Source organism: Hyperoodon ampullatus (genome assembly GCF_949752795.1).
Source record: "Hyperoodon ampullatus genome assembly, chromosome: 7".
Classification (NCBI taxonomy): Eukaryota; Metazoa; Chordata; class Mammalia; order Artiodactyla; family Ziphiidae; genus Hyperoodon; species Hyperoodon ampullatus.
The window spans coordinates 59971910-59997832 of NC_136920.1; the positions used below are offsets into that span (position 1 = coordinate 59971910).

The following is a 25923-nucleotide window of genomic DNA, read 5'->3' on the forward strand; positions in this document are numbered from 1 at the left end:
GCGCAGGAGCGTCACGGCTGCAGCGGGCGCCTGAGCACAGAGGCCGCTCTGCGGTGAATTGCGCTTCGGGCTCGCAAGTCCCACCGCGGAACTCTGGACTGTGTGGCCCTGGGGCCTGCACCCTCTCTGGCTTGCGGGGACGCCAACGCAGACCTGCCTGCCCAGTGCTGGGGGCCCAGTGCCCCTGCCCACAACTTGGGAATGGTGCGCCTGTGTGTGCGCTCGCGTGTCAGTGCGCACGTGTCTCCCTCCCAGGTTTGCTACTGCTCCCAGGGCCTGTCAGACTTGGAGCGACCTCTGAAATTTCCCCTGATTTCCCCCCTTTTTCCTGGAAGAAGAGCAAGCCCAGGGCTCCTTGTTCGTGCCAGTGGTCCCTTCCCCTCTATCTATCTCCCTCTGCGGACCGCCCCCCCCCCGCCCCCACACTGCGCTGTCTCTGCCTTGGGACTGTAGCCTGGCTCTAGGACTTTATAAGTAAGTGGTGGGGGGAGAGGATGTGATCAGGAGAGAGGCTCAGAGAGGCGACCCCTGAGAGGCAGTGAAAGGAGTGGCTAAGGGGCAAGAGAAGTGAGCGAAGGCTGAGAGCCGGCTATCAGGCGGGGGATCCTAATAGCGCACAAGCTGGAAGAATCTTGAGAGCGGAGAGATAAGGGAAGTGAGAGCTGGTGGGGGGCTCTGGTGGGGGTGGGAGATTGGACGAGCTAAGAGGTGCTGTCCACGGTTGCGGAAGGTGGGCGGGGCCGGGGCGGTCGGGGGGCGGGAAGTAGGCGGTTCGGGGCGGGGCCAGGGCGGACCCTCGCGCGGATCAGGCGAAGCCTTCGCGGACGCCCTGGCCAAGCGCAGCGGGGCGGGCGGGCAGGCGGGCGGGCGGGCGGCTGCGAGCATGGTCCTGGTGCTGCACCACATCCTCATCGCTGTTGTCCAATTCCTCAGGCGGGGTCAGCAGGTCTTCCTCAAGCCGGACGAGCCGCCGCCGCCGCAGCCATGCGCCGACAGCCTGCAGGTAGGGGGGCCCCCCCCCGCTCTGGGCACGAGGGGAACGGGGTGTTGGGTGAGCGCCCGGCCGGGTCCTCCGCGGAGCGTGCTGTCGCCGGTCCCATGGTCTACCCTGTCCCTGAACCCTCCTAGGGTGGGGACCCCTCCCCTGGCTGAAAATCCCACTTCTGTGCTGGGACTGCAGCCCGTACCCAGAGACATTGAGTCCTTAGCTCACAGTTCACAACCTCACGCCAGACTCAACCCTTTTCAGATCTGGGACTCCACCCCCAAGCACTGAACTCCCAATCCACAATGGGACCCCTGTCCACACCCAAGAGTTCTGTTTGAGCCTGGAACCCCCTGCCTCCCAGATTAGTGGAGGGCCCCTGCCCATACCCCTGGACCCCCAATATATTTATCAGACTCCAGGCACACCCAGGACACCTTAACCCCCGACTCTCAACCAGGACCCCACCTCAGAGCTGGGGCCTCATCTCAAGCCCCTGAACCCCTACTCCACAGCCTCATCTGTGCCCTCACCCAGATTCCCACTCAAACACCTGGACTTCAGTCCTCACACCAGACCCCACGCAGGGTCCAAATGCCTCTTTCCATTACAGTTTGTCTCTCCTTCTCTGCAGGATCCCCCTCCCACCCTCTTCCTGCTTTCCCTCCTCCCTCCTGTATAGAAGATCCTAGTCTTTTCCGGTTTGTCTCACCCTCTCCTCTTGTTTCTCTCTGGGTATGGTGGCCCCCGTTTCTCCTCTGGCTTCTTGAGTCCTTCTGGGCATCTTCTCCCTCTGCCCCTCTATTTCTTTCTTGTTTGGTCTCTTTTGCCCACGTGCCCACCTCTCTCAGTCTGCCCATCACTCCCCCAATTTCTCTAGGTTTCTGTCTTTGTTCTAGGGCCTTTCCCTGTGGTCATCCTTTTCCTTATATCAGCCTCTACTTGGGGATGGTGAGGGGACAGGCTCAGAATGCCACGCTGGTGTCCCCAGGACCTCTACCCCTCCCCTGTTGTCAGGCATGGCATGGTGTGGGTGCTGGTGGAAGGGGCTAAACATGGAACAAGCAGCCCTTGGGCGGTACCGAGTGATTTAAGGTGGGTGGGGATTGTGCAGTGGGGCACTGGGGTTCATAACTTATAAACCCCCTCATCCCTGCTGACCTGGACTTGGGAGGCCGGGGGCTTGGGATGAGGGAGGGGAGGAATAGCCTGCAACCTGGTGTCAGTCACCTGTGGTGGGAGGTGTCCAGGGCTGGGCGAGTCTGGGTGGTATGTGTTTGAGTAGGAAGAGCTGGGTTGTGTGTGTTGGGTGTGCCTTGTGTGTGATCATGTGTGTTGTGTCATGTAGTATTGTGTGTGTCATCAGCAGTGGGATTATTGGGGGGGATCTGTGGGAGCTTATGATGAGTGTGAGGACTGTGAGTGTAATGGCGTTGCATGGCGTGTGCAGCTAGGGAGGCCGAGTTGTGAGTGTGGAGTGGTAGATGTATTTATGACTGTTGTGTGTGGGGGAACTTATGTGTACATGGTTGTGTGTCATCGTGGGGTGGAGTAGTTGTAGGGGCAGCTTACATGGGGGACTGTGTGTGTATTTGTGTGTGTTATGGACTGTTGTGTGTAACCAGGAAGAGCCACTGGAGGGGTCTGATGAAAGGTTTCATTGGATGTCTTGGTAGAGGGGAGTGGGGGTGGGAGAGCTGTGTCTGAGTGGGTTTGCAGCCTAGGTGGCTGGCTTCGAGTCACCGAGTTACATCCTGGAGTTGCTCGGGAAATATATTGGGACCTGTGTGTTGGTGTTTGAGTGTCATGTGTCTGTGTGATGACTGTTTGTACAGCTCCAGGTAGGAAAGTGTGCAGCAGCCAGGGTCCAGGGGGCCAAGGCAAGGACTTGTTGACTACGTGTGTGTGTGTGTGTGTGTGTGTGCATGCCCAAGTGCATGTGGGGAGGAGGCAGTGTGCAGGCAGGACTGTCTGTGCTAAGGAGCTGTGTGTGCCCGCAAACATTCGACATTTTGGTGTGACGTTAGGTGTGCACATTATCTATGCAGGTTGTGTCTCTATGCCTAGGTGATGTGTGCGTACTGAATTTAATTGGAACTGTGTGTCTGTGCTTGGAGAGGTGAGTGTTGGGTGTGTGAGGTGCGCATGGGAGGTTGAGTGTGAGTGTGGCGTGAAGTGTGGGTGTGTGAGCTGGATGGCTTTTCGCTGTGACACGTGGATTATGTGACCTTCTCTCTCTGTGAGCTGTTTCCATGTGAAGGGTGTCCAGTTAGCTAGGGTATGTGTGGGACGAGGGGGGCTGGAGGGCTGTGGAAGGTGCTGCAGGGGGTGAGGGGTGGATGTACAAGGTGTGTGCGGTGAGGCATGAGGTGTGTGACGGTTGGCTGTGCAGAATACAGCAGGTGTCCCATAAATGTTTGTGGAGTGACGTGTGTGTGCAGGCAAGGCTTGGCTGCCATCCTGTTCTCGCTTCCCTCCCAGTTAGGTCCCCTGAGATGCCCAAGCCAGGCTGCCTCTACCCTTTGCCCTTCATCCTCCTCGCTTTCACCAAGGCCTTTGTCTTGGGTTTCCGGCTGAACAGGCGCTGGACAGGCGGGCGGCGGGCGACGTGGAGGTCCTGGAACCTTTGTTCTTTTCCTCTTAGCCTGTCTCATGTTTTGGGCCGGGATTGGAAGGGGCAGGGAGAGGATGCACGTGTCTCGGGCCCACTGTGTTTACTACCACCTCATGGTTCTCCGCAGAGGGTGGGGGTCCAGGCGCAGGCACTGAGGCCTGGGTGGTATCCCTGGTGGCGCCTCCTTGGCGCAATAGCAGCTGGGGCTGGGCTGGGAGTTAGGCACGTTTGCCAACCATGATGTCTTAGTCCCAAGTGTGGCCCAGTGCCCTTCCTTCTCACGTCATCTCCGGGGTGCTGAGAAGCCAAGTGCCCCCTTCTGCATGCTGCCCGGTCCTCTTCCCTTCTCTTTGTGGTGCCCAGAGAGGGTCACTGGGCTGGGAGGCAACCAGGAAGACCTCAGTCTATCTCCACTTGTGTTGACCCCATATCTGATGGGGGGATAGTTCCTTTCCTCACAGAGACCTTTTTCTGAAAAACGAAGCCAGATCACACCTTTGGGGACCCTCTAGTCTGATGGACCCGGTAGGAGGATCCAGGTCATACCCTCCAGAGAAAGCTGTGGGGAGACCTTAGTGGACAGCCTGCCAACAAGGACTCGAGAGCCCGAAAGGCCAGGACTCCTTGTGGTTGGAAGGCACAGGGACCATCAGAGTCAGTCAGGGGAAGGGGCTCGGGGCCAATGCCTCAGCACCACATTCCAGAAGAGTCTCTGAAGTGAGTGGGCTTGAGCTGAGCCTTGAAGGGGGTGTTGGATGGTCAGAGAAATGTGGCCTGAGGCTGAGGAAAATTCTAGCCCAACTGGAAGAAGGGATCTTGAAGGCTGTTGATCATTCCCAAGCAATGCTGTTTGGTTTTGGATGGCCATCCCTGGGCCTCCTACCTTCTCAAGCTTTCATGTCACCTTTTCCCATCCTGTTGTCTTTGGGCAGAATCATCATTGTCATCATCTTCATCATCACCGTTTAGGCAGCTCTTTCCAAATTCCAAGCTCCTTTCACAAATATCTCCTTTAACAGGAGCTCATTCTGTTGTCTGAAAGCATTTATTGAGCACCTGCTATGCACCAGGCAGGCACAGTGTTAAGTGCTGCAGTCATAGCAGTGACTAAATAGGCCTCATGGGACTCCTATTTTCTGTGTCTAAGAAACCCCATCTTCGTGGCCCAGCCATACTGTCAGCCCCTCAGGCCTTGGGCAGACGGCCCTCCCTTCTGTTTCCCGCAGCCTGACATGCACATGATATGCTCCAGGCATGCATCCCATGGTGTTGGGGTCTGGCTCCTGCCAGAATTCGAGCTCTTGAGAGGCGGGGCTGGGTCTGCGCATCCCATGTGTCCTGAGCTGGGCTCAACATAGATGCTCATATTGATCATCAGAGGTCCCTAACCCCCTGTAGGGGTGGCAGCCCCGCTGCCATCTAGGGAAACTGAGGCCCAGAGCAGGGAGATCTTTAGGGAGCCTCCTCTTAAGACCCTCCTTTGACCAGCATTACCAGAGACCAAGAGTGGCCAGGTGACTTGTCCAGGTTTCACAACAAGGTGGCAGGGCTGGTCCTAGAATACAGCTTTCCTGGCTGCCAGGCTGGCCTCCGGCCCCAGCACCATGCTGCTCCCTGGCTAGCCTCCATGCTGCCTGTGGAGGGTAAGTGATTATTAATGACCCCCCTGGCAAGGAGACAGGAAATGTTTCCCAACCACAGCTGGGAACGTGCTCCCTGCCAGCCCCAGCCACCCATACTCTCCCTGGCCATGGTGTCAGCACTGATGTTAGCTCCATGCCGCCTTGGCCTTCTTTCTTTCCTCTTGCCCATCCGAGTCCCACCTCCCTTTCCTTTAAGGCATAAAGGACAAGAAGGAACAGAGCTTTCTCTTTCACACCTCTGTCTCCAACCTGCTTCATCTCCACCTTCTCCCCTGCCCCAAACCATCCAGAAGTAGCCCCTCCTCCAGGAAGTCTTCCCCAAATGCACCACCAGCCCCTCCAGTGGCCCTGTCCTTGGCTCTGGTCACTGAATCTCCCTCATTGCAGACTCTGGTCCCACTCTGATGGTTTGCCCTGATGGCCCTAAAGCTGGCTGGGGACTTCCTGTGGCCTGTCTTCAATTTCTGTGTTAGGACTGACATGTGGAGGATCATCCCAAATGCTTCCTCCAGGAAGTCCCCAGCCCAGCCCAGGGACTCGCACTTCCTCTGAGCACCCCAGCACTCCCTGTCCGTGCCACACACTGTGTACTGCCAGGCCTTAATAGGTGGACAGTTAGTGAGCACCTACTCTGTGCCCAGCAGAGAGGGTAGGTAGAGAGAGCATGGTGGGGGCCTTAAATTTCGGCCACACATTCTGCCAAGTCTGAGCAACAAGGCGTCTGCCTCTTGGCAGGTAGACAGACCCAGGTACCAGGGCCAAGGGTGGACAGGTGATAGGGTGGCGGAGGGGCACAGACAAAGATTGATGCTGGTAGATTGTGTGGGGGGAAGGCAGCGATGGGGAGAAACTTGGGGGCCATGTTGGGACAGAGCAGAGGCCCCGAATTCAGCCCAGAGTGGGAGGGAGAGCAAGTTGGGAAGCTTCCAGGAGGAAACATTTAAAGTGAGAGCTGAGGAATGAGCCAGGAGAAAGTTCTGGACAGAGAGAAGGAGAGAATGGCGAATGTGAAGGCTTTCTGGTGACAGACAGAGGGAGGGAAGCATTCCATGGAGCTGGATGCTGGACAGCCAGGGCGGCTGAGTGATGGGATTGGGGTGTGTGTGTGTGTGTGTGTGTGTAGCATAGGAGACGAAGCTAGTGAGGCTGGCAGGGGCCAAATTGTGCAGGACTTTTATGCCATGTCAAGGAATTTGGGCTTTCTCCGGAGGGAACTGCGCACTAGGGGAAGAGATGAAAGCAGGTCAGGGACTGTTCAGACCTGCGTGTTATGCAGCTCCCTGGGTCATGGGGTGGGGAGCACATAGAAGGAGTGAGGCAGGAGGCTGAGGCAGTGTGGTTCAGACATGGGATGATGAGGCTGAACAGGGAAAAGCCAAAGTTGGAGGGGAGGGGACAGAGGGGGCAGAGGTAGAGGAGGGAGCCGGGCAGCTGAAGAGGTGAAGGGAGAGAGAGCGCCACCCTGGGGTCTGGGTGGCCACATGAGGGAAGACAGGGTTTGAGGGCACATGCCTGGGCCTGGGTCAGGGCCCTCTAAGGAGTAGAAGGTCTCAGAATGGCATCCCAGGTCAGGAGCTTTGAGGCTAAACAGAAACCAGGGGACCTGGATCCCACTGGGGGCAGCTGCGTCCTTGTCTGTAGCGTGGGGACGCGGGATCTGCCCTGGGCGAAGAGCGTTCAGAATTCAAAAATTAAAACACTCTGTAAAATATAATATTTAATAAAATTCAAAAATGTGTGAGTACATTCCAAAATGAGTTAAAATGTAAATTTATGGAAACGCTAAACATACATCTGTGATGTTTTAATATCAACGGTAAGCCTTCACTGCTTCCCTCCTCTTTGATTCCAGCTTCCTTGAAGCTGCTGCCTCTGGTGTGGCTGGACCCCCAGGGTGTCCAGGACGTTCTGGTCTCTTGTTCAGGGCACCTCCTCTGGGGAGCCTGCTCTCTGGCTGGTAGCTTCAGGGGGCAGGCATTTTGCTTTTTCTGTCCTCCACCCTGAGGGACTTGACCCCTCGAACTTCGCCCATCTATTGTTGCCTTTATTTGAGGGGCCTGAGTACAGACCCAGGGAGGGGGAAAGCTGAGGGAGTTGCAGGAACCAAGGGTAAGAGGGGTGGAGAGATGAAGTGCCAGCTGCAGGGCCCAGTGGGGGTGGGGTTGGGAGGGAGGAGAAATGAGCAAAGCTAAAAGAGCAGCATCACCCCAACTTGAATATCTGTATTTCCGAAAGTAAAAGTTGTGCCATTTCCGGAAGACTGGGTTCCTGAGGTCCCATCTTGCAATCTCGGAGCTGGGCATTGCCTGGCTCCTACTGTCCAGTCATCTTGCGTAAGGCCACTTTCTGGGCTGCATTTTCTCACCTGTAAAAGGAGGAAGTTGGGGTGCATGAACTCTCTGGAGAATCTGGCCTTGTCCGTTTGTGGGGTTCCAGCCTTCCATGACTCTCAGCTCCCGGCCAGGGCTGTGTGGATGCGTGGTTGTGTGATTCCGACATTCTGTGACTTTAAGATGCTGAGACTCCAGGAGACGAAGAAGCAGACGTTCTGTGATTCCAGGATTCTAGGATTTGATGATTTGATGATTCAATGATTCTAAATGGGGTTGCTGGGAAGAGCTGCAACCACCTGCCTTGTTAATGTCGATGTTCAGTTATTAAAAACATAGCAAGAAGCAATGGAGACAGCTTGGGGCGGCGGGGTGGCCACCACCCCCAGGGAGGGAGGGGAGGAGGGGCTGGGTTGGTGCCAGTGGGGAAGGAGGCCATCTCAGCCTGGGTTGCACAGATAGTTTCTCCTGCCACAGCAGAACTGGTGTGTGTGCGTGTGCAAGATCCACCACTCCCTAAGCTTTCAGGGTAAGGAGTCATTTCCTTCATTCCTCTGCCTCCAATCTTCAGTCATTTCAGACTGTGGCAGAGAGAGGAGTACCTTTTTCTTCCAGCCCCTAAAGCCTCTGGGAGAAATGTCCACAGTGGAGGAAGGAGAGGCCTGCTTACCCCCACCCTCTCCTTCCCTGGCAGCCTCGGCCTGAGGGGGAAAACAGGACATGAACACTTCCTGGACACAGACATGGGACTGCACGAAGCCCTGCCTGTGAGGGCCCAAGTACAAAGGGCCTCCGCCTAGGGCAGAGGCCAGGCAGCCAGAGGGGCAGTGCAGACATCGGCTAGGGACCCATTGGCACCCCTTGAGCGCAGGCCAAGGAGGGAGGACCCTGCTTGTGCCCTGGGGGTGGCTGTGAGAAGGGAGGTCTCAGGCCAGAGGGCCTGGAGGGCTGATGACCGATGGGGGCTCCCTTGTAGCACAGGCCTCCCGCCCAGCACAAGGCCAGCTCCTTTGTCCAGCGGCTTGCTGCCTCTTGGATTGTGCACAGTCTCAGCACCCACATCAAAGGTGGGGAAAGAACCTCCAGGCAGGAGAGAAGGATCTCAGCCCTCTAGAGAGCCCACCCTGGCTGGGTCCCTCAGAACCCAGTACTGCTGCATTCACAGATCAAGTGATGGAGGCTGGGAGTTGGCCTGGATCCCACAACACAGCAGGGCCTAGAACACAGCTTCCTGATTCCCAGTCCTGGGAGCTCCCCTTTGCCTGCAGCTCCCGCCTTTCCCCTGGAACACCTGGAGAGCTGGGGTGGAGGCAGGACTCAGGTCAGGGGGGCAGAGCATTTGTCTGTTACCCACCATCTTTCTCTTCCCACAGGCCAGGAGGCAGGTGGGGTGGTGACAACTGCTCCCTGTCATGCGCAAGGCTGCATTGTCTACCACGTCCTGTCTTGGCCCTGAGGACAGGGTCCCCAGCAGGGAACCCCTCCCCAGCTCCCTGACCCACGATGGGCCTCCCTGGGGTTCTCCTCTCTCGTCCTCCTGCCATCCCACCCCTCGCTGTCGTCTCTGCTTCCTTTTGAGCTCTCTCCCCATCTCTATAAGGTTCCATCTCTGGCTGTCTTTGTGTGTCAGTCTCTCCAAAAGATTGTCAGACTTGTAAGGGCCCTAGGAGGTCATCAAGTCCATTCCTTTTATTCTTCAGATGAGGACAGTAGCTCAGAGAGGGGAAGGTCCTGTCCAAACTTGCACAGTAGGCTGTGGCAGAGCCCGGGTCACGGAAGCACCCTGTCTTGGCATCAGGCATCCAGGGTTTGAGGACTGACTGTGTCATGACCAACCCGACAGGCTTCACTCCTCAGCCCTGAGCTGTTCTCCCTTCTTTTTCTTTGTCCTCTGATCTGCTGCCTGACTGACCTCTACCTCAGGCAGACCCTGCCCTTGGGACGCAGACCAGAGCTGGGGACTCCATGACTGGGATGCACACCCATGCACACATGGACACAAAGACACTTACAACTACATACGGGTCCCAGGTACAAACCTATACCACGTAGTTAGGAGGCTGTCCTGGAACCTAGTGTTCTCTTCCTGTGAGGTACCACACACCTCCTCCAGGAAGCCCCCCAGGACCTCTCTGCAGAGTCTTCATCCCACCAGCCCCTTTGTGACAACTGAGTCCTACTGAGCCTAGGTTCCTCCTCTGTGACCCCAAGGGCACGGCTGAGTCTCTCTCTGGTCCTGGAGCCCCTCCTTCAGTGTTCCCTCCTTCTGTCTCAGGAGGGGCTTAGCTTCCCGTGGCTGGGTGGAGAGAGTCCTGAGGTCCCCAGAGGACAGTGGGACAATGGGGAGGCGGTGACAGATGAGACATTGTGTCTTTCCCAAAGTAGGCTCCACCCTACCCTGACCTCCTGGCTGGTGTCTGGGACACAGTCATGGCCTGTGGACCTCTTAGGACTAGGGTCCTGGTCTGACACGCCACCCCCTGCCCTTTCAGTGCAGAGGTCAGAGCATCAGAGCCCCTGACCTCCAGCAGCAGCTCTCTAATTGGAAGCTGTGGAGGCCAGGTCCCCATGGTACCAGCGGCATATTAACAGAGTGGTGTAGATTCCTAGGACCTCTGGGAGGGGTGAGCTGCTCTGAGTATGGGGTAGGCAGGAGGGTGGTAAACGGTGAGGCTGGGGCAGGATTATGGAGGCTCTGTGAATGCCTAGCCGAGACCCCACTCATCCTGTCCACCTTCCCTGTTCTTGAAGTGGGTGATAGGGTCCCAGAGGGCGTGGGGCAGGAGCCTCTTCAGGGAGTGGTGGAGAGCCTGGGGGGCAGTGAGAATCAAGTGAAACTAGCACTGCTTCTTCTCAGCGGCAGGGGAAGGGGCTGTCCTGGGGCAGTTCGGTGGTGGTGGGTGGACCATTGGAGGCCAGGGTTAAGTAAAGAAGGCTTAGGCTTTCAGACAAACGGGATGGGCCCTGAGGTCAGGCACTTATCTTGGTCCCCGTCATTTCCTCTGCCGGACATGGCTGGGTTAGCGGGGTCATCGCACAGAGGGAAGGAACTGGGCGAGCCAATGCACACGAGGCCCTGCAGTAGACACAGGCGCATGCGCGACCTTGCCATGCCCTGGGCTGCAGACAGTCCCCCATCAAGGCCCAGCCATGGAGCCACAGTCGCCCTGGGAGATGGTCCCGTGTAGACCATCGTCCCCCATCCCCCCCAGACCCATGCATCCTGGGCAACATTCGGGCCCAGCTGAAGGCACTGCTGAGTAGGGAGATGCCCACAGGACACAGGGACACGTGGGACAACCAGACACCTTGCCACAAGCATCCACACGCTAGGTGCAGCTACTGTCACCCCTATGGTCACCACTAAGGAAAACCATAGATTCCAGCAGTCACGGGCAGGTGTCCAGAGCCTGAGTGGGAAGACAGGGGCACCAGGCAGGGAACCCAGAACCTCCCCAGCTCGCTGAACGCCTGAGGCTATTTCCTAGCAGGGATGGGTGTCTCATCCCCCCTTCCCCTCCCCATCCCCACCACACGCTTCCGAGGCTGCCAAATCAAATCAGCCCCCGCGCCCGCACCAGGCTGGCATAGCGGCCAGCAGCTGACGGGAATGAAGCCAGGCTCAGAATATCCCGCCGCCTGTGCCTGTCTGATGCCTGGGTACGCTTGTGGATGGGGGTGGGGAGGGACAGCCGGCCCCTGGGCAGTGCCTCCCAGAGCGGCGGGGGTTCTGGATGCCACCCAGGCGGTGGGCTCCTGAGAATGAGGAGCTCCTGAGGCAGTGGCTTCTGTGTGTACCAGCCCTTGAGAAGCCGGGGAGTAGTGCTTATAGGATGCAGGTTGGGTGTCCGATTGGAGCCCAGACTGGGCTGAGGACTCCCACGTATGGTCCCATTCACTTAGGGTTCACAGCAACCCCAGCTGGGAGCCCAGCCCAGTGACTGTGTGAGCTGGGCACTACAAATCCCATTTTATAGACGGGAAGCTGAGGCTTAGAGAGGGGAAGTGAAGGGAGAGAAGCAGAAGTGGAGGGGACCACAGAAGGAGTAAAAATGTGGTTTTCCACTCCTGAGGAGCCCCAGGCTTAAGGAAAGAGTTTAGCTCTGTTCTCAGAGTTGAGCGACTGAGAACACACCAGAGCCAGAGGCCATGGGAAGCAGGGTGCCATCAGGCAAGGCTCCCTGGAGGAGGCCACCTGTGGGAGACAGGAGGCCCCAGGTCTGCTAGGGGCTGGGGGAGGGGCAGCCTGGGGAGAAGGGGAGAAGGCCTGGCAGGCCTCAGCCCCCGGCCTTCTTGTCTCTGCAGCCAGCCGGGACCTCCTTGCACAGGAGCCAGTGCCCCCAGGGAGTAGAGACGGCACACTGCAGGTGAGAGCTCAGCAGAGGGAGGAGTGGGTGGGCTTGGGGGGGTGGGGGGCGCAAGCTGGGGGTCAGTCTGAGCATTGCCCCCACCCCTGGGAGGACTGGGAGGCTGGAGCCGAATCCCAGCCCCACCCCCTACAGCCTAGGGTCACCCCACACCAAGACCACCTCTTCCACCCTAGAGTTCCCTCCCCCTGAGGATTTGTCCTCCTCCCAAGTCACCTGGGTGTCATGTCTCCTCCCTTGTCCTCCCCACCCTCACCCAACAATTCCCTAGTGATTCTCTGCCCTAAGTATTTCCTGAACTCCTCTCCTGCTCTCCCTCTGCCTGCCCCAGTCCGGGACTGGTCATCTTTCCCCTGAACAGTCACTGGCTGTCTGCTTTCAGTTGCCCCCGTTCTCCATGTGGCTGCCAGAAGGATCTTTCTAACAGACAAACCTGAACTTGTCACTTTTCGGCTTAAAAATTCTCCATGCTCCCCCTCCCCCTGCTCACTCTGCAGCCCAGGCAGGTTGCAGTCCCCCCCTTCATCCACTCCTGCCTCCCTAGAACCGCTCCTGCTGGCCTCTTCCCCCCTCAGCTTCCCAAATCCTTCTGGGCTCAGCTCTAGCCTCCCCTCCTCCAGGAAGCCCTCCCTGCCTCTCACGCTCCCTCCTCTGAGCTCTCCTGCCCTGGCCATCAGCCGCTGGGGCATTCTGCTGTCTGTGCCTTTAGCACCCTGTTTTCTCCATTATGTGACTCTGTCTGTCTTCCCCTCTGAACTGTGAGCATCTTGAGCCCTGCCTGGGATGTGCCTTTTTCATTCCTGGGTCTCCCACCACCCTCCAAAGGGTACCTGGTGAGGGCTCAGTGGGTGCCTTTCCTTTGAGATGAGGGGTGCCATCCCAGCCCCTGACCATGCCTTTGGGGGGCCTCATAGGAATCGTCAGTGTCCGTGGGGCCTTGAGCAGCAGAAATGGGGTGGGCCGGGGGTGGTGAAGGTTGGCACAGAGGAGGGGTGTGTATGAAATCGGACCAAACAGCAAACCTCAGATGAGCCTCCTTTGTGCCCAGGACCTGGCTGAGAGGAAGGGAGGCTGTTGCCATATCAGCCCCTCCTCTGGGCCAGGAGCTTTAGACACACTTCCCTGTTTAATCCCCACAACCTCCCTGGGAGGCAGGGGCTGTTATTCGTCTACTTTGGGGAAGCTGAAGCCCAGCGGGGTCACACAGTGAGTGAATCGGGGGCAGAGCTGAGAGTGGAGCTGTGTCTCGTGCCCAACCCTTGCTCTCTCCCTGCCCTCGGGTGAGATGGCAAAAGACGCTCACACAGGGCCTGGTGTCTAGTGGGGTCAGCGTGGGCTCACTGCTGGGACATGGAGCCCAGCCCTGAGAGTGTGCCTGCAGCTGGGCGCTGGGGAAGTGGGAGAGAGGAGGGCAACAGGAAAGTCATTATTAATTTATTTATGGTTACGGCATTCCCCATGGGGTGGGGGCTTCCCCCAGAGCTGGGACAGATGGTGTTCCTGGGAGCCAGCAGTGTCTCAGCAGCTGCTGCCACCCGCTAGGAAAGACTGGATTTGTCATCCTCCCAGGAAGTGGAGAGGGGAGAGAGCTTTGGAGAAGCTGAGACCATCCTGGGCAATGGGAGCTGGGTCCCAAGGGAAGGAGTGAGGCCCAGGCTTCTTGTTTATGCCTCTGTTCATAGCCTCCTTTCCCTAGGCCCTTGGCCATGCTCCCTGCAACTTCAAGTTCTGCCCTTCCTGTCTCCCCCTCCCCATGAGGCATCCCCAGATCATCCCCATTTGCTCCCTCTGCCTTTCCTTGGCCTGGGTCCTGCTGCCCCCTCTCTCATACTGAGGATCTTGGGCTTTGAGCCCCTCAGTTCTTAGCTCCATCCTGCCCCCCAGCCCCACACCCACCACAAAGATGGCAGGTGTCTTCCTGGCCTCTGGGCAGAGCCTGCTCTGTTTCTGGGTTTACTTAGCACCCTTTTCTGAGTACCCAGGCCCATGCTCAGCCCTGCTGGGGAGAGACAGGTTGATGCAACATAGAAAGGATAGGACTGGAGAGAACAGGGACCCTAGGGTGTTGCTCAAACTATTGGGACCACTGGAGGGAAAGAGGGAAGAGGGATGGGAGACTGATGAGGAGCCCTCCTGAGGGAGCAGAGCCTGAGATGACGGCCTCATCCAGTGGACAGACCATGGGGTCAGATGGGCATGAGTTCAGGTCCCAGCTTCACCACTTCCCAGGTGTGTGACCTTGGGCCAGTCCCTTAACCGGCCTGAGCATCAGTTTCCTCACCTGTCAAAGGGGGATAAGAAGCTTCATCATTATTGGACATAATCACTATTATTGGGCATAATCACAGCAAAGCTGCTGGGAGAAGTTACAAAGACAGTACGTGTGAGGTGCCTGCCTCAGGCCTGGCCCACAGAAGGTCCTTGGAGGGAGTTGGTACCCTCCCTGCTTCCCTCAAGGGTGAGATCCTGGGAGCCAGGTCTAGACAGCTGTGCTCTGTGAGACAGGGTGCACTGCAGGGCTGGGCTGGTGTTCATGGAGGTTCTGTGGGTACAGCACGTTCTCCTGGCACTGGCAGCATGAGAGCCATGAGAGCAGGGCTGCCAGGACCCATTCCCACCTAGCGGGCGTCTGTTTAGCACACCGGCTTGGGGTGGCTCCCTGGCCCCTGTGCCAGCTGGCCGGCTTGGGGGAGGGGCTCTTCAGGCACAGTCTGCAATCCTCTTTCAGCGCCAGGGCCATTGCTCTCTCTGGATGTCGGGGCTGAGGCAGTTCAAGTAGTGAGCTGAGCACTTTGGGTCCATGCCCTCTCTGTGCTGGCTCTCAGAGCCTAGATGGGGGCTTGGGAGCCCCAGCTGGGGCAGGGGCTGGGGAAGAGGCAGACATGGACAAGGGTACAGGTATCCACGCTAAGAACCCTAATGCTCTGCCTGGCATTGACTCCTCTATTCCTGCCTATGGGATAAGGAAAGACCACACCCTTGTCATGGCATTGCCAGCCATGCCTGCTGGACCTCCTCATGTCCATCCCTTGCCCCCAGACATGGCAGTGCTCACTTCCAGGACACCCACTCTTCCTGACCTCCCTGACTTTGTTCGCACTGACCCCTCTCTCTGGAATGCCTTTCCCTTTTTTCTCCACCTACTCCCTTTTCAAGCCTCAGATTAGATGCCACCTCCTCTATGAAGTCCTCTCAGATTGCATCCTCCACCCAGCTCAAGTCAGTCTCTCCTTTTTCCTGGTCACTCACAACCCCAAGCTTCCCTGAGCTTCCCTGAGCTTACAGTGGGATAACTTGTTACCCCATGTGGTTATATATCCTTTCCCACGTAGTTGTAATGGCTGTATATCCTTTCCCACATAGTTATAAACACCTGGCAGGTAGGAACCAAGGCTGAGTCCCCTTTTTCTCTCCTGGGCCCATGTGGTTTTTAGTAGATGCTCAATAAATGCTTCCTGATGGAATGAGAATAGCTGTGGGCGGGGGTGGGGTGGGGTGAGGTTGGAGTAGTTCTAGAAGGGAGCAGTTGCTGTATTGGGTGCAGTCTTGGAGACTTCCTGGAGGAGGCAGCCTTGGAACTTTGAAGGATGGGGAGGGTCAAGGTCCCTGATGAGACCAGAGATCAGCTGGATAGTCAGAGCCACGTGGTCGACTTCTGAGAGGACCTCCTGAGGGCAACAAGGACCAGCACAGGACTGGGACCAAGAACACAGAGGAGCCTGGATCAAGGACTCAGGGCATGCTGCAGGAGGCTGACTCCATGCTGAGAACCCAGCTCCAAACACCTCTTCGCCCCTGGATGGGTCCTGGTCTGAGGAACGCTTGGTCTCAGAGTCTGGAGTGAGGCTGAGGCCAGCAATGGTGAATAAGTGGGCCCCCATGGTGGGATAGCCATAGGCAGGGGCAGGAGCCCAGCTGGTCCTGTCCAGTAGGATTGCTATGGGGGTTGGGAAAGCCTTTGTAGGTGAGAGGAGCAGCTTGTGCAAGGGCTTGTGGGAAGGGTGCCCCCAGGTCTCCACAGGAGAAGGCTGACATGTGAGTGGAGCCCTGGTTACTATGCAGGGAGCATTGGGGCGAGGCTGGAAGGGCTGCTGCAGGCAGCACTTTCCAGGCTCGTATTTAAAATTCTTAAACGAATGCTCCCAACTGGCAGATGTGCCAGCCTCCTCCTGGATTCCACACATCAGGAGCAAGTGGCCTCCATGATGCCCCACAGCCCCGAGGGAGCTGCTGACAAGTTGGCCATAGCATCTGGCATCCCTGGGGGCCCGAGGCCCTGCCATCTGCCTGGGCCCACCTGTTGGGCTGCACAGGCCCAGGGTGTGCAGGAACTTGGGCCAGGGAGGCGGTCTCAGCTGCCACCGCAGCCTGTTTCTCTGTCTGTCTGTCCATCCATCTGTCCACACCCCTGACTGACCAAGGACAAGGCAGAGATGGGCAGATGCAGGTCCTGCCATTAGAGAAGCCTAGTCTGAAGGGGGAGGCATCAAGCACCAGGGATTTTCACCCAGAGAAGATGCAGCTGAAGCTGGTCCAGGCTTGGGGGCAGGCCAGGGCCCAGGGAGGTCCCCTTGAGGGCTTGCAGTGGAGGCTCAGAGAGAGGTGGGGACTGACTCAGAGTCACACAGCAGGTCTGGGGCAATGCTGGGCCGGATGCTGTGGGCCCCAGGGCTGGACGAGGTTCCTCTGGCCGGCCCCTCCCCTCCCCCCACCCTGCCTGGCCCTTGGCTGTAAACACAGAGAGAACAAGTTCCGTTTTCCGGGAAATATTTATCTTCGGCCGTGTGGGGAGCGTGCGCTGGCCTCCGCATGTCCTTCCTGCGGGCTGGCCTGGGGCAGGAGGTGAGGGGGCTTGGCGGCCTTGAGGGGCAATCTGGGGGGCTGGAAGGCAGGGCCAGGAAAGGCGTGCCCTGCGGCTCTGGCCTGGAGCTGGAGTCTGAATGCTGGTGTGAGAGAGGAGGGAGCAGATGGGAGAGAAAACCGCAGCCTAACCTCACCCCCTCTCACATTCCTATCTTCATCCCTGCCAACTTGTCTCCTCTGGTTCCTGCCTCCAACCCTTGGCTCCTGTCTGCTGCCCCCACCTTGGGATGCCTTTTCTTCCACTTCCTTGTCTGTCCCAGCTCTCAGCTGGCTTCCTCTGGGAAGCCTTCCCTAACTCCCTAACCCCCTAACCCTGTGTCCTCCCCCTTTCACGCCCAGTCCTTCTCCTCTGGCCCCCAGCAGCTTCAGTCTGAGCCCCGAAGACCAGCTAAAGATCTTGTCCCAAGCCACTCAGACAATGCAGACAGCTGCGTCCAGGCTGCCCAAGAGTCCCCCTTCTGGGAAGCACAGGCCTGGGCACTCTGGGAGTGGGGCAGGGCCCAGAGGTCACCTCCTTTCAGTGACACAGCACAAGCCCAGGTACACGGGCGATCCAGGTTGATTGAACAGGGGAAAATCCCACGGGCCCAGCGAGGATAGGGGCAGGTAGAGGGGCCCAGGGCTCCTGCCAGCCAGCCAGCTCTTGGGCTTTAGGCTGTGTATCCCAGGCTGGGCCAGGCCTGACTCGGGCCCTGACAACAGGAAATCCTTGAAGGAACAGGCAGTGGCTGAGGACTCTGAGCACAACAACAGGAAACAGCCTTGACATGGGGCAGCAGCTCTGGCGACTGGACCCAGCAGGGTGGGGGTGGGGGGAGCTTGGACCCAGGGTGATGCTGAGGGTGGCACTGAGACACTGATTGTGGGGCAGCGGGTATTCTGCTGTGTGATACTGAGCTTGTGAAATCATGGGATACTGTGTGAAGAGTGAGTGAGTCACTGCGTGTGACACTGAGTGATACCGAGTGTCTGACACCACTTGTCCAAGACTGTGTGAGACAGTGGATGTGCCACCAAGTGTGTGACACCGATACTGTGTGATACTGATTTTGTGATGCTGAGTGACCAAGTGTGACACTGAGGGTATGACACCGTGAGGATGAAGTATGTAAACACAGATGAATGACACTGTGCAATAACAGGTGTGGTCCTGAGTTTGGGGCTCAAGTGTCTGACATGGAATGGTCAATGTGGGCCTCAGGCATATGGTGAGTCTGAGTGTGCGACCAAGGGCGTAACACAGAGTGACATCAAGTGTGTGAAAACCAGGGTGTGATACTGTGTGACCCTGACCCTGATATTGAATGTGTGATGCTGTGTGTAATGGTTGTGACAACGTGAACTGTGAACACACAACCCTGTGTGTGATACTGTCATGGGAAGAGCCTGATGGGTTCAGGCAGGGAAATGACATGATCCAGTCTATGATTTTGAAAGAGTCTGTACTCTGGCTGCAGAGTGTATGTGGGGGACCAGTTGGAGGGGCCAAGAGGAGACGGGCAGACAGTTGGAGGCTGCTGCAGCCACCTAGGCAGGAGATGGTGGTGCCTGGGCTAAGGGGTGGGCAGAGTTGGAGAGAAATGGACAAATCTTGGAGATATTCGCAGGTAGAAATGACTGAACTTGCTGATGAATTAGAGGATGAACCAGAAGGAAAAAGGGAGGATGGCTGCCAGGTTTCTGGCTTGAAGAACCAAGGGATGGCTGGTGGAGATGTTACTGGGATGGGTAAAGACTCGGGGAAAGTCAGGGTTCATGGGATGGGGGAGGACAAGGAGGCAGAAACTGACAGACCTGTTTCGGATATAAGTCAAACATCCAGGTGAAGGCGTCCAGTGGGCAGCAGAGGCCAGGCTGGTTATATATTTGGGAGTCAGCAGGCAGAGCTGGTTTATTAAACCATGGACCTTGCTGGGATGACCTAGGGAGAGAGCGTAGTGAGAGAAGAGGTGAGGAATGAGGACTGAGCCCTGAGGTGAAGAGGGGCAGCAGAGAGACAGAGGAGAAGCAGCCAGGGAGGTGGAGGAGACCAGACAGGTGAAGCCAGAAGTCACGGGAGGGGAGAGGTTCAACAGGGAGGGATGCTGCCACGCTGTCAGGGAAGGCGGGATCAGGGAGATTGTGCTGGGCTGGGCCACGTGCTTAAATAAGCCTGGCAAGAACCCTGTTGGTGACAGGGTGGGGCCAGAAGCCAGATGGCCTGTGCAGGTGGTAAGTGGAGGTGAAGACAGAGCATAGTCAGCCCTTTGGAGACCTTCCACTGTGAAGGGATGCAGAGGAGAGGCATGGTTGCTGCAAAGAGGTGTGAGGTCAAGGGAGAGTACAATTTTTTTTATTATGGAATATTTTAAACACACAATAGGAGGGAGAAGAATACAATACGCTTGCCATATACCCCTCACCCAAATCTAGCAGTTATTAAGATTTAAACATGTTTAGTTCATCTACCCCTCTTTTCTTTTCATTTTCATTTCTTGAAATACATTATTAAAAATTTTTTTAATTGTGATAAAATGGGCATAACATAAAATTTACCATCTTAACTATTTTTAAATGTAGAGTTCAGTGGTGTTAAGTACATTCATATTGGTGTGCAGCCATTTTCCAGAACATTTTTCACTTTGCAAAACTGAAACTTATACCCATTAAACAATCTCCCCCTCCCCCCAGCCCTAGGTAACCACTCTTCTACTTTCTGTCTCTATGAATCTGACTATCCTAGGTATATCATATAAGTGGAATCATACAGTGTTTGTCTTTTTATGACTGACATTTCATTCAGCATAATATCCTCAAGGTTCATCCATGCCATGTTATAACATATGTCAGAATTCCCTTCCTCTTTGAGGCTGAATAATATTCTATTGTGTGAATAAACCACATTTTGTTTATCAGTTCATCCATTGATGGGCACTTGGGTTGCTTCCACCTTTTGACTTTTACGAATAGTGCTGCTGTGAACATGGGTGTACAAATAGCTCTTTAAGATCCTGCTTTCAATTCTTTTAGATATATAACCAGAAGTGGAATTGCTGGGTCATATGGTAACTTAATCTTTAATTTTTGAGGAACCACTGTTTTCCACAGCAGCTGTACCATTTTACACTCCCACCAACAGTGTACCAGGGTTCCAGTTTCTCCACATCCTCACCAACACTTTTTTTCCTTATTTATTATTTATTTATTTATTTATTTATTTTTGGCTCCATTGGGTCTTCGTTGCGGTGTGCATGGGCTTCTCATTGCGGTGGCTTCTTTTTGTTGCGGAGCACGGGCTCTAGGCACACGGGCTTCAGTAGTTGTGGCTTGCAGGCTCAGTAGTTGTGGCTCGCGGGCTCTAGAGCGCGGGCTCTAGAACGCAGGCTCAGTAGTTGTGGCACACAGGCTTCGTTGCTCCGCGGCATGTGGGATCTTCCCAGACCAGGGCTCGAACCCATGTTCCCTGCGTTGGCAGGCGGATTCTTAACCACTGCGCCACCAGGGAAACCGGAAACCCCCTCATTGTAGTTTTGATTTGCAATCCTTGATTATTAGTGCTGTTGAGCGTCTTTTCATGTGCTTGTTGGCCATTCGTACATCTTTAGGGAAATGTCTATTCAAGGCCTTTGCCCATTTTAAAATCAGGTTGTTTGTTTACTTTGTGGTTGAGCTGTAGGACTTCTTTATATATTCTGGATACTAACCCCTTATCAGATATATGATTGCAAATATTTTCTCCCATTTTGTAGGTTGCTTTGCTGAAGTATTTTAACACAAATCTCAGACATGATGTCATTTCACCAAAGGTGGATATTTTTAAGGTCAGAAGGTGCTGGATGACGCTGAAATGAGACAGTGCAACACAGAGCCAGCTTGGAAGTGTGTGTGTAAGGCTGTGTGAGGGTGACACTGGGGACCTTGAGACATAGTGTGTGACACTGAAGGTGGGCCACCCTGATTGAGGGCAAAAGTGATAGTTTCACTGTGTGTGGCCCCATGACAGTGATGTGTGACACTGTGGGCACTGTGAAATGATTGTGTGTCACTGAGTATGTGGGACATGCCATATGAAGGTGACAGTGATCGTGTCCCTGTGTGTCGCCCTGAGGTAGTGAGTATGACACAGAGTGGATGCCGCATGGGAATGAGAGGGGTTGCGGTGTGTTGTGGTTGATGGGGGTGTTTGCGATCGTGTCGGATCAGCGCCAGCCTCAGCTGCTGACCGTCAGACGGAGGACAGACATCACAGAGTGGACAAGGAGAAATGCTCAATGGGGACAGAAATGGTGTCTGGGCCCAAGTATGAGCTGGCCTGAGGCCTGTTCCTTTCTCTGAACTCTCCAGGAAGGCTTCCTGGAGGCAGGGCGGGAGCACGGTAGTGGGACGCCGCAGGTACCTGTTAAGCTATGGTGTCAGACAGCCCTGTCTGGCTGTGACATTTAGCAAGTCATTTTATCTCTTGAGCCTCAATTCCCTCAAGTATAAAATAGGGCGATTGGGAGGATTACGTGAAACGGTGCTTTTAAATGAACACAGTGCCTGGCACTGAGCAAATGCTCAGTGGTCTCTTGGGGAGACCACCCCTCAAATCCCTGTGCCCAGGCACCTGGTGTGATGGGAGCGCCAGTGGGTGCACAGAGAGGGTGCACAGAATGAATGATGTGTTCTATGCCCACAGCCCTCCGCCCTTCCTCTCCCGCCCCTCCTGTCCCCTGCTCGGCATTGTCAGGGCCTCCCCACCCCAGCTTGCTCCCCCCCACTCCTCTCCCTGGCTCCTGCTGTCCTCACCCGCTGTCAGCCTCCAACCCAGGCTCCTGCAGCCTCATTCAATTAGGCCGATGCAATTTGCTCAAGAAAAAAATGCCATAATTTGGTTAATCACACCAGTAGGGGATCTGGCCCTGGTGCGGTGGGTGGGGATGGGTAGGAGATCCACCCCAGTAGCTGAGAGCACAGGTCTGGAAGTGCCTGTCTCTCGGGAGAGACCCAACCACTCCCTTGGGTTCCATTCTGGAGCCAAAAGAGTCCAGAGCTTGGGTCTCCCCAACTCCAGCCACAGAGATCTTGAGACAAAGGCTTGGAATGACTGGGTTCACTCGTGTTCCTGGAGGGTCCCTGGCCCTTTCCATGTCTCAGTCCCCCTGTCTGACAATGAGAGTGGGGTGGGGGGTAGTCTCTGAGCCTCTGGCCAGCATAGCTGGTCTCTGCATCCCAGATCTGGTCAGTCCTCCCTTATGGCTTCTGTAGGGCCTTCTCTTGGGCTTTGGAGAGGGTGGGATAGAGGGTGGGTGAAGGGGCAGAACCCTAGGGGGAGTTAGGAGGGGGCGGGTATCCTCAGAGCCTCATCTCTGTCCAGAGGCAGAGACCCTCTAATCCCAGGCTGCATACCTGGAGCGAGGGCAGGAAGAAAGGGAGCTGGTATTTCTTGGTCACCTGCAGGGCCACAGCTTCTAACTTCGCAGGTTGTACCTTGCTTGCACAGGGCTCCAACAGAGGCAGGGTGGCACTAAAACTCAGCTCATTCTCCCCCACCAATCCTTGCCCCTCAGGCTGCATTTGCCCAGAGGGTTGGGGTCACCTCTTTGTAACTTGCACAGAGGTGGCCTAGCCCCTAGCTGGGAGCAGCTTAGGCAGGACCTCCGGGTTCCACTTGAGTCTTCTCAGTGGCTCTGGGAGAAGGCACCATTTTATAGATGAGGGAACTGAGCCCAGGGAGGTGAAGAGCTTGTCCAGTGCCACGCAGGTGGTGTGTGGCAGGGTAGGGCTGTGAGCCCAGGTCTGGCAGAGGTGATGGAGGAGGTGGTGGGGTCCACGGGTCAGGAGAATCAAACCCCGCACAGGCACAGATGCCAACACTCAGCCATAAACTCATTCACTTGCTCAGAGACAAAACCAGCCACTGGTGCACTCACAGTTCCACAGACAGCTACACACTTGCTGCACACACCCGGCCTCACAAAGACACTGACAACCCACATCACACATGCACGGGCAGCCGTACGTGCAGATGGCTCGTGCACAGATGATTCCTCAGGGGTTCTCATACATTTACACTTTCACACACGTTCTCCCAGAATCACAGAGCCACATGCTTTCACACAGATACCCTCCTAATACCCCAAGGGACATATTCTGCTGTGGTTACATGATGGCCTGTAGGGACATGCATTATGGACAACTAATGGGCAGGCCACACATGTGCTTAGGTCACTAGCAAAGCAGGAGCGCCCTACAAAGTGGGAAAAAAAGTCAGTTGTGATGAGTGTATTCAGAATTTTGCAATCAGAAAAGTCACACAAATGTGATTTTAATGTTCATTTCCAAGACAAAATTTATATAAGGTCTGGTGAGACTGGGGACATCCTCATCTTTTTAGGGTTTGGGGGCCTCTAAAGGACCTGCACAGATTCACAGGCACAACAGTCACGTGAGATCTCCTGGGCTCACATATTTACCCAGCACTGGGCTCTGTGTGTGTGTGTGTGTGTATGTGTGTGTCTGTGTGTGTGTGTATACACGCACTCGGTTGCTCCCGGATCCTTGAGATATGAGGATATGAGGAGGGAGAGTAAGAGAAGTTCCAGAGACTCCGGATGTTTGTTTTGTGGCTTCCTGGGCCCTCCAAAGGCAAATGATTTTGGATGCCAGCCTGCCTGCCCGGGCGGGGTGGTGGGCTGGTGGGTTGTGTGAGGAGCCCTGCCTCTGGAGCCCCAGCGAGGGGATCCTGCGTAATGATGCGGTGTGACCGAGGCCCACGGCCACCTTCCTGTGGACTTGTGGACCCGTCAATGCCCCTCTCTGGGGCTCAGTTCCCCCATCTGAAAAATGGAGGCAGAGAGGAGGTGAGACTAGATGGGCTTTCACCCGGAGACTGAAATGGAGAGACATTCCAGGCCCGGGGTGCAGAAGAGAAAACCAAAGCTGGGGTGGGGAGATGGAGGGGCCAGTAAGGTTCAGGGTTCAGGGCAGGGCGTGGGGCCCCAGAGCCTGCAGTGTCTCTCCAGTGTCCCCTTCCCTGGAGAAGAGCTGTGCCTCAGAGCTTGCTCGGGGCAGCGGTGGCGTGGAGAGGCTCAGCCCTTGCTGACCTGCCAAGGGGAACAGTGGAGGGGAGGTGGGGATGAGAACAGGACCGGGGAGCAGGATAGCACAGCAGGGGTGGGGCACTGGAGCAGACCTGGGCTGAGCCTGGAAGCAGCGGTCCCCAACCTTTTTGGCACCAGGGACCGGTTTCGGTTTTGTGGGAGACAGTTCCCCACGGACGAGGGCGGGGCGGGGGTGGGGGAGGATGGTTCAGGCGGTAGTGCGAGTGATGGGGAGCATCGCGGCAGATGAAGCTTTGCTCACTCGCCCACCACTCACCTCCTGCTGTGTGGCCGGGTTCCTAACTGGCCGAAGCCCGGTACCAGTCCGCAACCCGGGGGTTAGGAATCCCTGCCTGGAAGGACAGGAGGGGAGAAGAGAGGACATCTGGTGCAGGAAGTGGAAAAGGAGGAGCCAAGGCCTGGAGGTGTGGGGATAAAGGGATTGGGGGCTTAAGGTTGGAGAGTTGGGAATAGTCTAAAGGATGGAACCTGGACCAGGGTGTCAGCAGGGACAGCCGTGGCCTCGTCTGAGGTGCTTCGCAAATAACTCCAGCAGGTCTGGGAGCTCAGAGCCTATCCCAGGGCCCTGGGAGCCATGGCAGCCTCCTGCAAGGGAGGAATACAGCACTGCAGTTACAGGTTGGGGGAGGCTCAGAAAGGCCCCCCGCTCTGGGGAACAGAGTGGTTGGGAGCCCAGAGGCAGGGACATGCCTGAGATGAACCCTGCCCAGAAGATTTCTCATTCCAGCCCCCAATACAGTGGGACTATTTTTAGGAACAATTAAAGTGCTCACACATTCCTGCAGGGGCAGGGAGAAGGAAGGGGGGCCAGGAGCCAGTGCAGAGGGAGAGGGTGGACCCCGCCCCTCCCTCCAATTCTGGCTTTGTCCCCAGGACTGGGGAGGCTTGAAGACCCTGGCCAGTCCGGCCTCCCCAGCCCTGTCCCCAGGGTCCCCTCCTGGCTCTTGTGTCTGTCCCTCTGCCTCTGAATCGGTCCTCATCTCTGTCCCAGTCTCTTTCTCATACTCACCCTCCCTCCCACCCCCCACCCCCCACCCCCCACCCCCCACGCCTGGATTTGGGGGAACAGCTGGCATGGGCCAGGCCCTGAAGACAGAGCCAAATACAGTCATGGGACCCAGCAGTGAGGCTGTGGGAGAGACACATACCAGAGAAGAACAGACTGAGAGAAAGAGGGACAGATATGGAGAACCCAGGAAGGCTGGGAGGGAAACAGAGAGCTCAGGTCAGAGCCAGGAGAGCCCCATGGCAGTGGCAGCCGCTCTGTCTCCTGCTGTCGGTCTTGTGCTGGAGGAGGTGCTTTGCCAGACCTGCCCTCCCTTCACCCCCAGCAGCCCCTCCCCAGGTTAGCCCTTCCTCCCTGCCCTCTGCAGGCCCACACTGACCCTGGGCCAGGCCAGTGCCATCCAGCATTTACCTCCCACTGTGGGTACTGTGTCTGGCACAGAGGGAGAGACACGAGGCCCTGTCCCTGGCCTGGAGGAGGACACCCAGCTCCACCCTGCACCTGAGAGGGGCTCAGCCCATCCGCTGGCCAAGGCAAGGAACTGGAGGGGCCGCTAAGACAAACAGTGCCTAGCAGGGAGGGAGCCTAGTGTGTCCCGGAGGCCTCTGGACTGGGGCAACGGCCTCCTGACTCCACGTGAGACCCTGGGCAAGTCCTTTCCTGCCTCTCCTGGTCTTCGTCTACCCTCATCAAGCTGGGGATTGGGCTCCATAGGCCTGGGGCCCTGTAGCCTCTGATCCTGTGGGAATTCTCAGGAGGCCTGGGAAGAGGACAAGTGACCCACCCAGGAAGGCTGCCTGGAGGAGCCTTCATGAAAGAAGGTGATAAAGATAGTGCTCCTCTCAGGGAAGAGCCCCTCCTTCCTGACATGCTGTCCCCTGCCCTGCCTGCACTGGGAGGTGATCCTGAGGCAGAAGGGCCTCCTGGCCTGCAGAGATGCCTTGGAAAGGTTGCCAAAAGTTCTCAGCACAAGGCACCCTCATACCTTAGGTTCCTCTAAGACAGTCACTGTGCCAGACTTGGGAGACTTTGA

General features: G+C 56.5%; 1 protein-coding gene across 1 annotated transcript in view; it reads left to right on the forward strand.

Moving 5' to 3' along the window:
• The window catches only part of PDE2A (phosphodiesterase 2A), a gene marked incomplete at its 5' end in the record, with an annotated part of 88819 nt that overhangs the window by 26251 nt on the left and 36645 nt on the right, over positions 1 to 25923 (forward strand). The window contains one exon of the mRNA XM_079707799.1: positions 934 to 1003. Coding sequence (XP_079563925.1) covers positions 934 to 1003 — 70 coding nt within the window. The remainder of the gene's footprint in view (positions 1 to 933; positions 1004 to 25923) is intronic.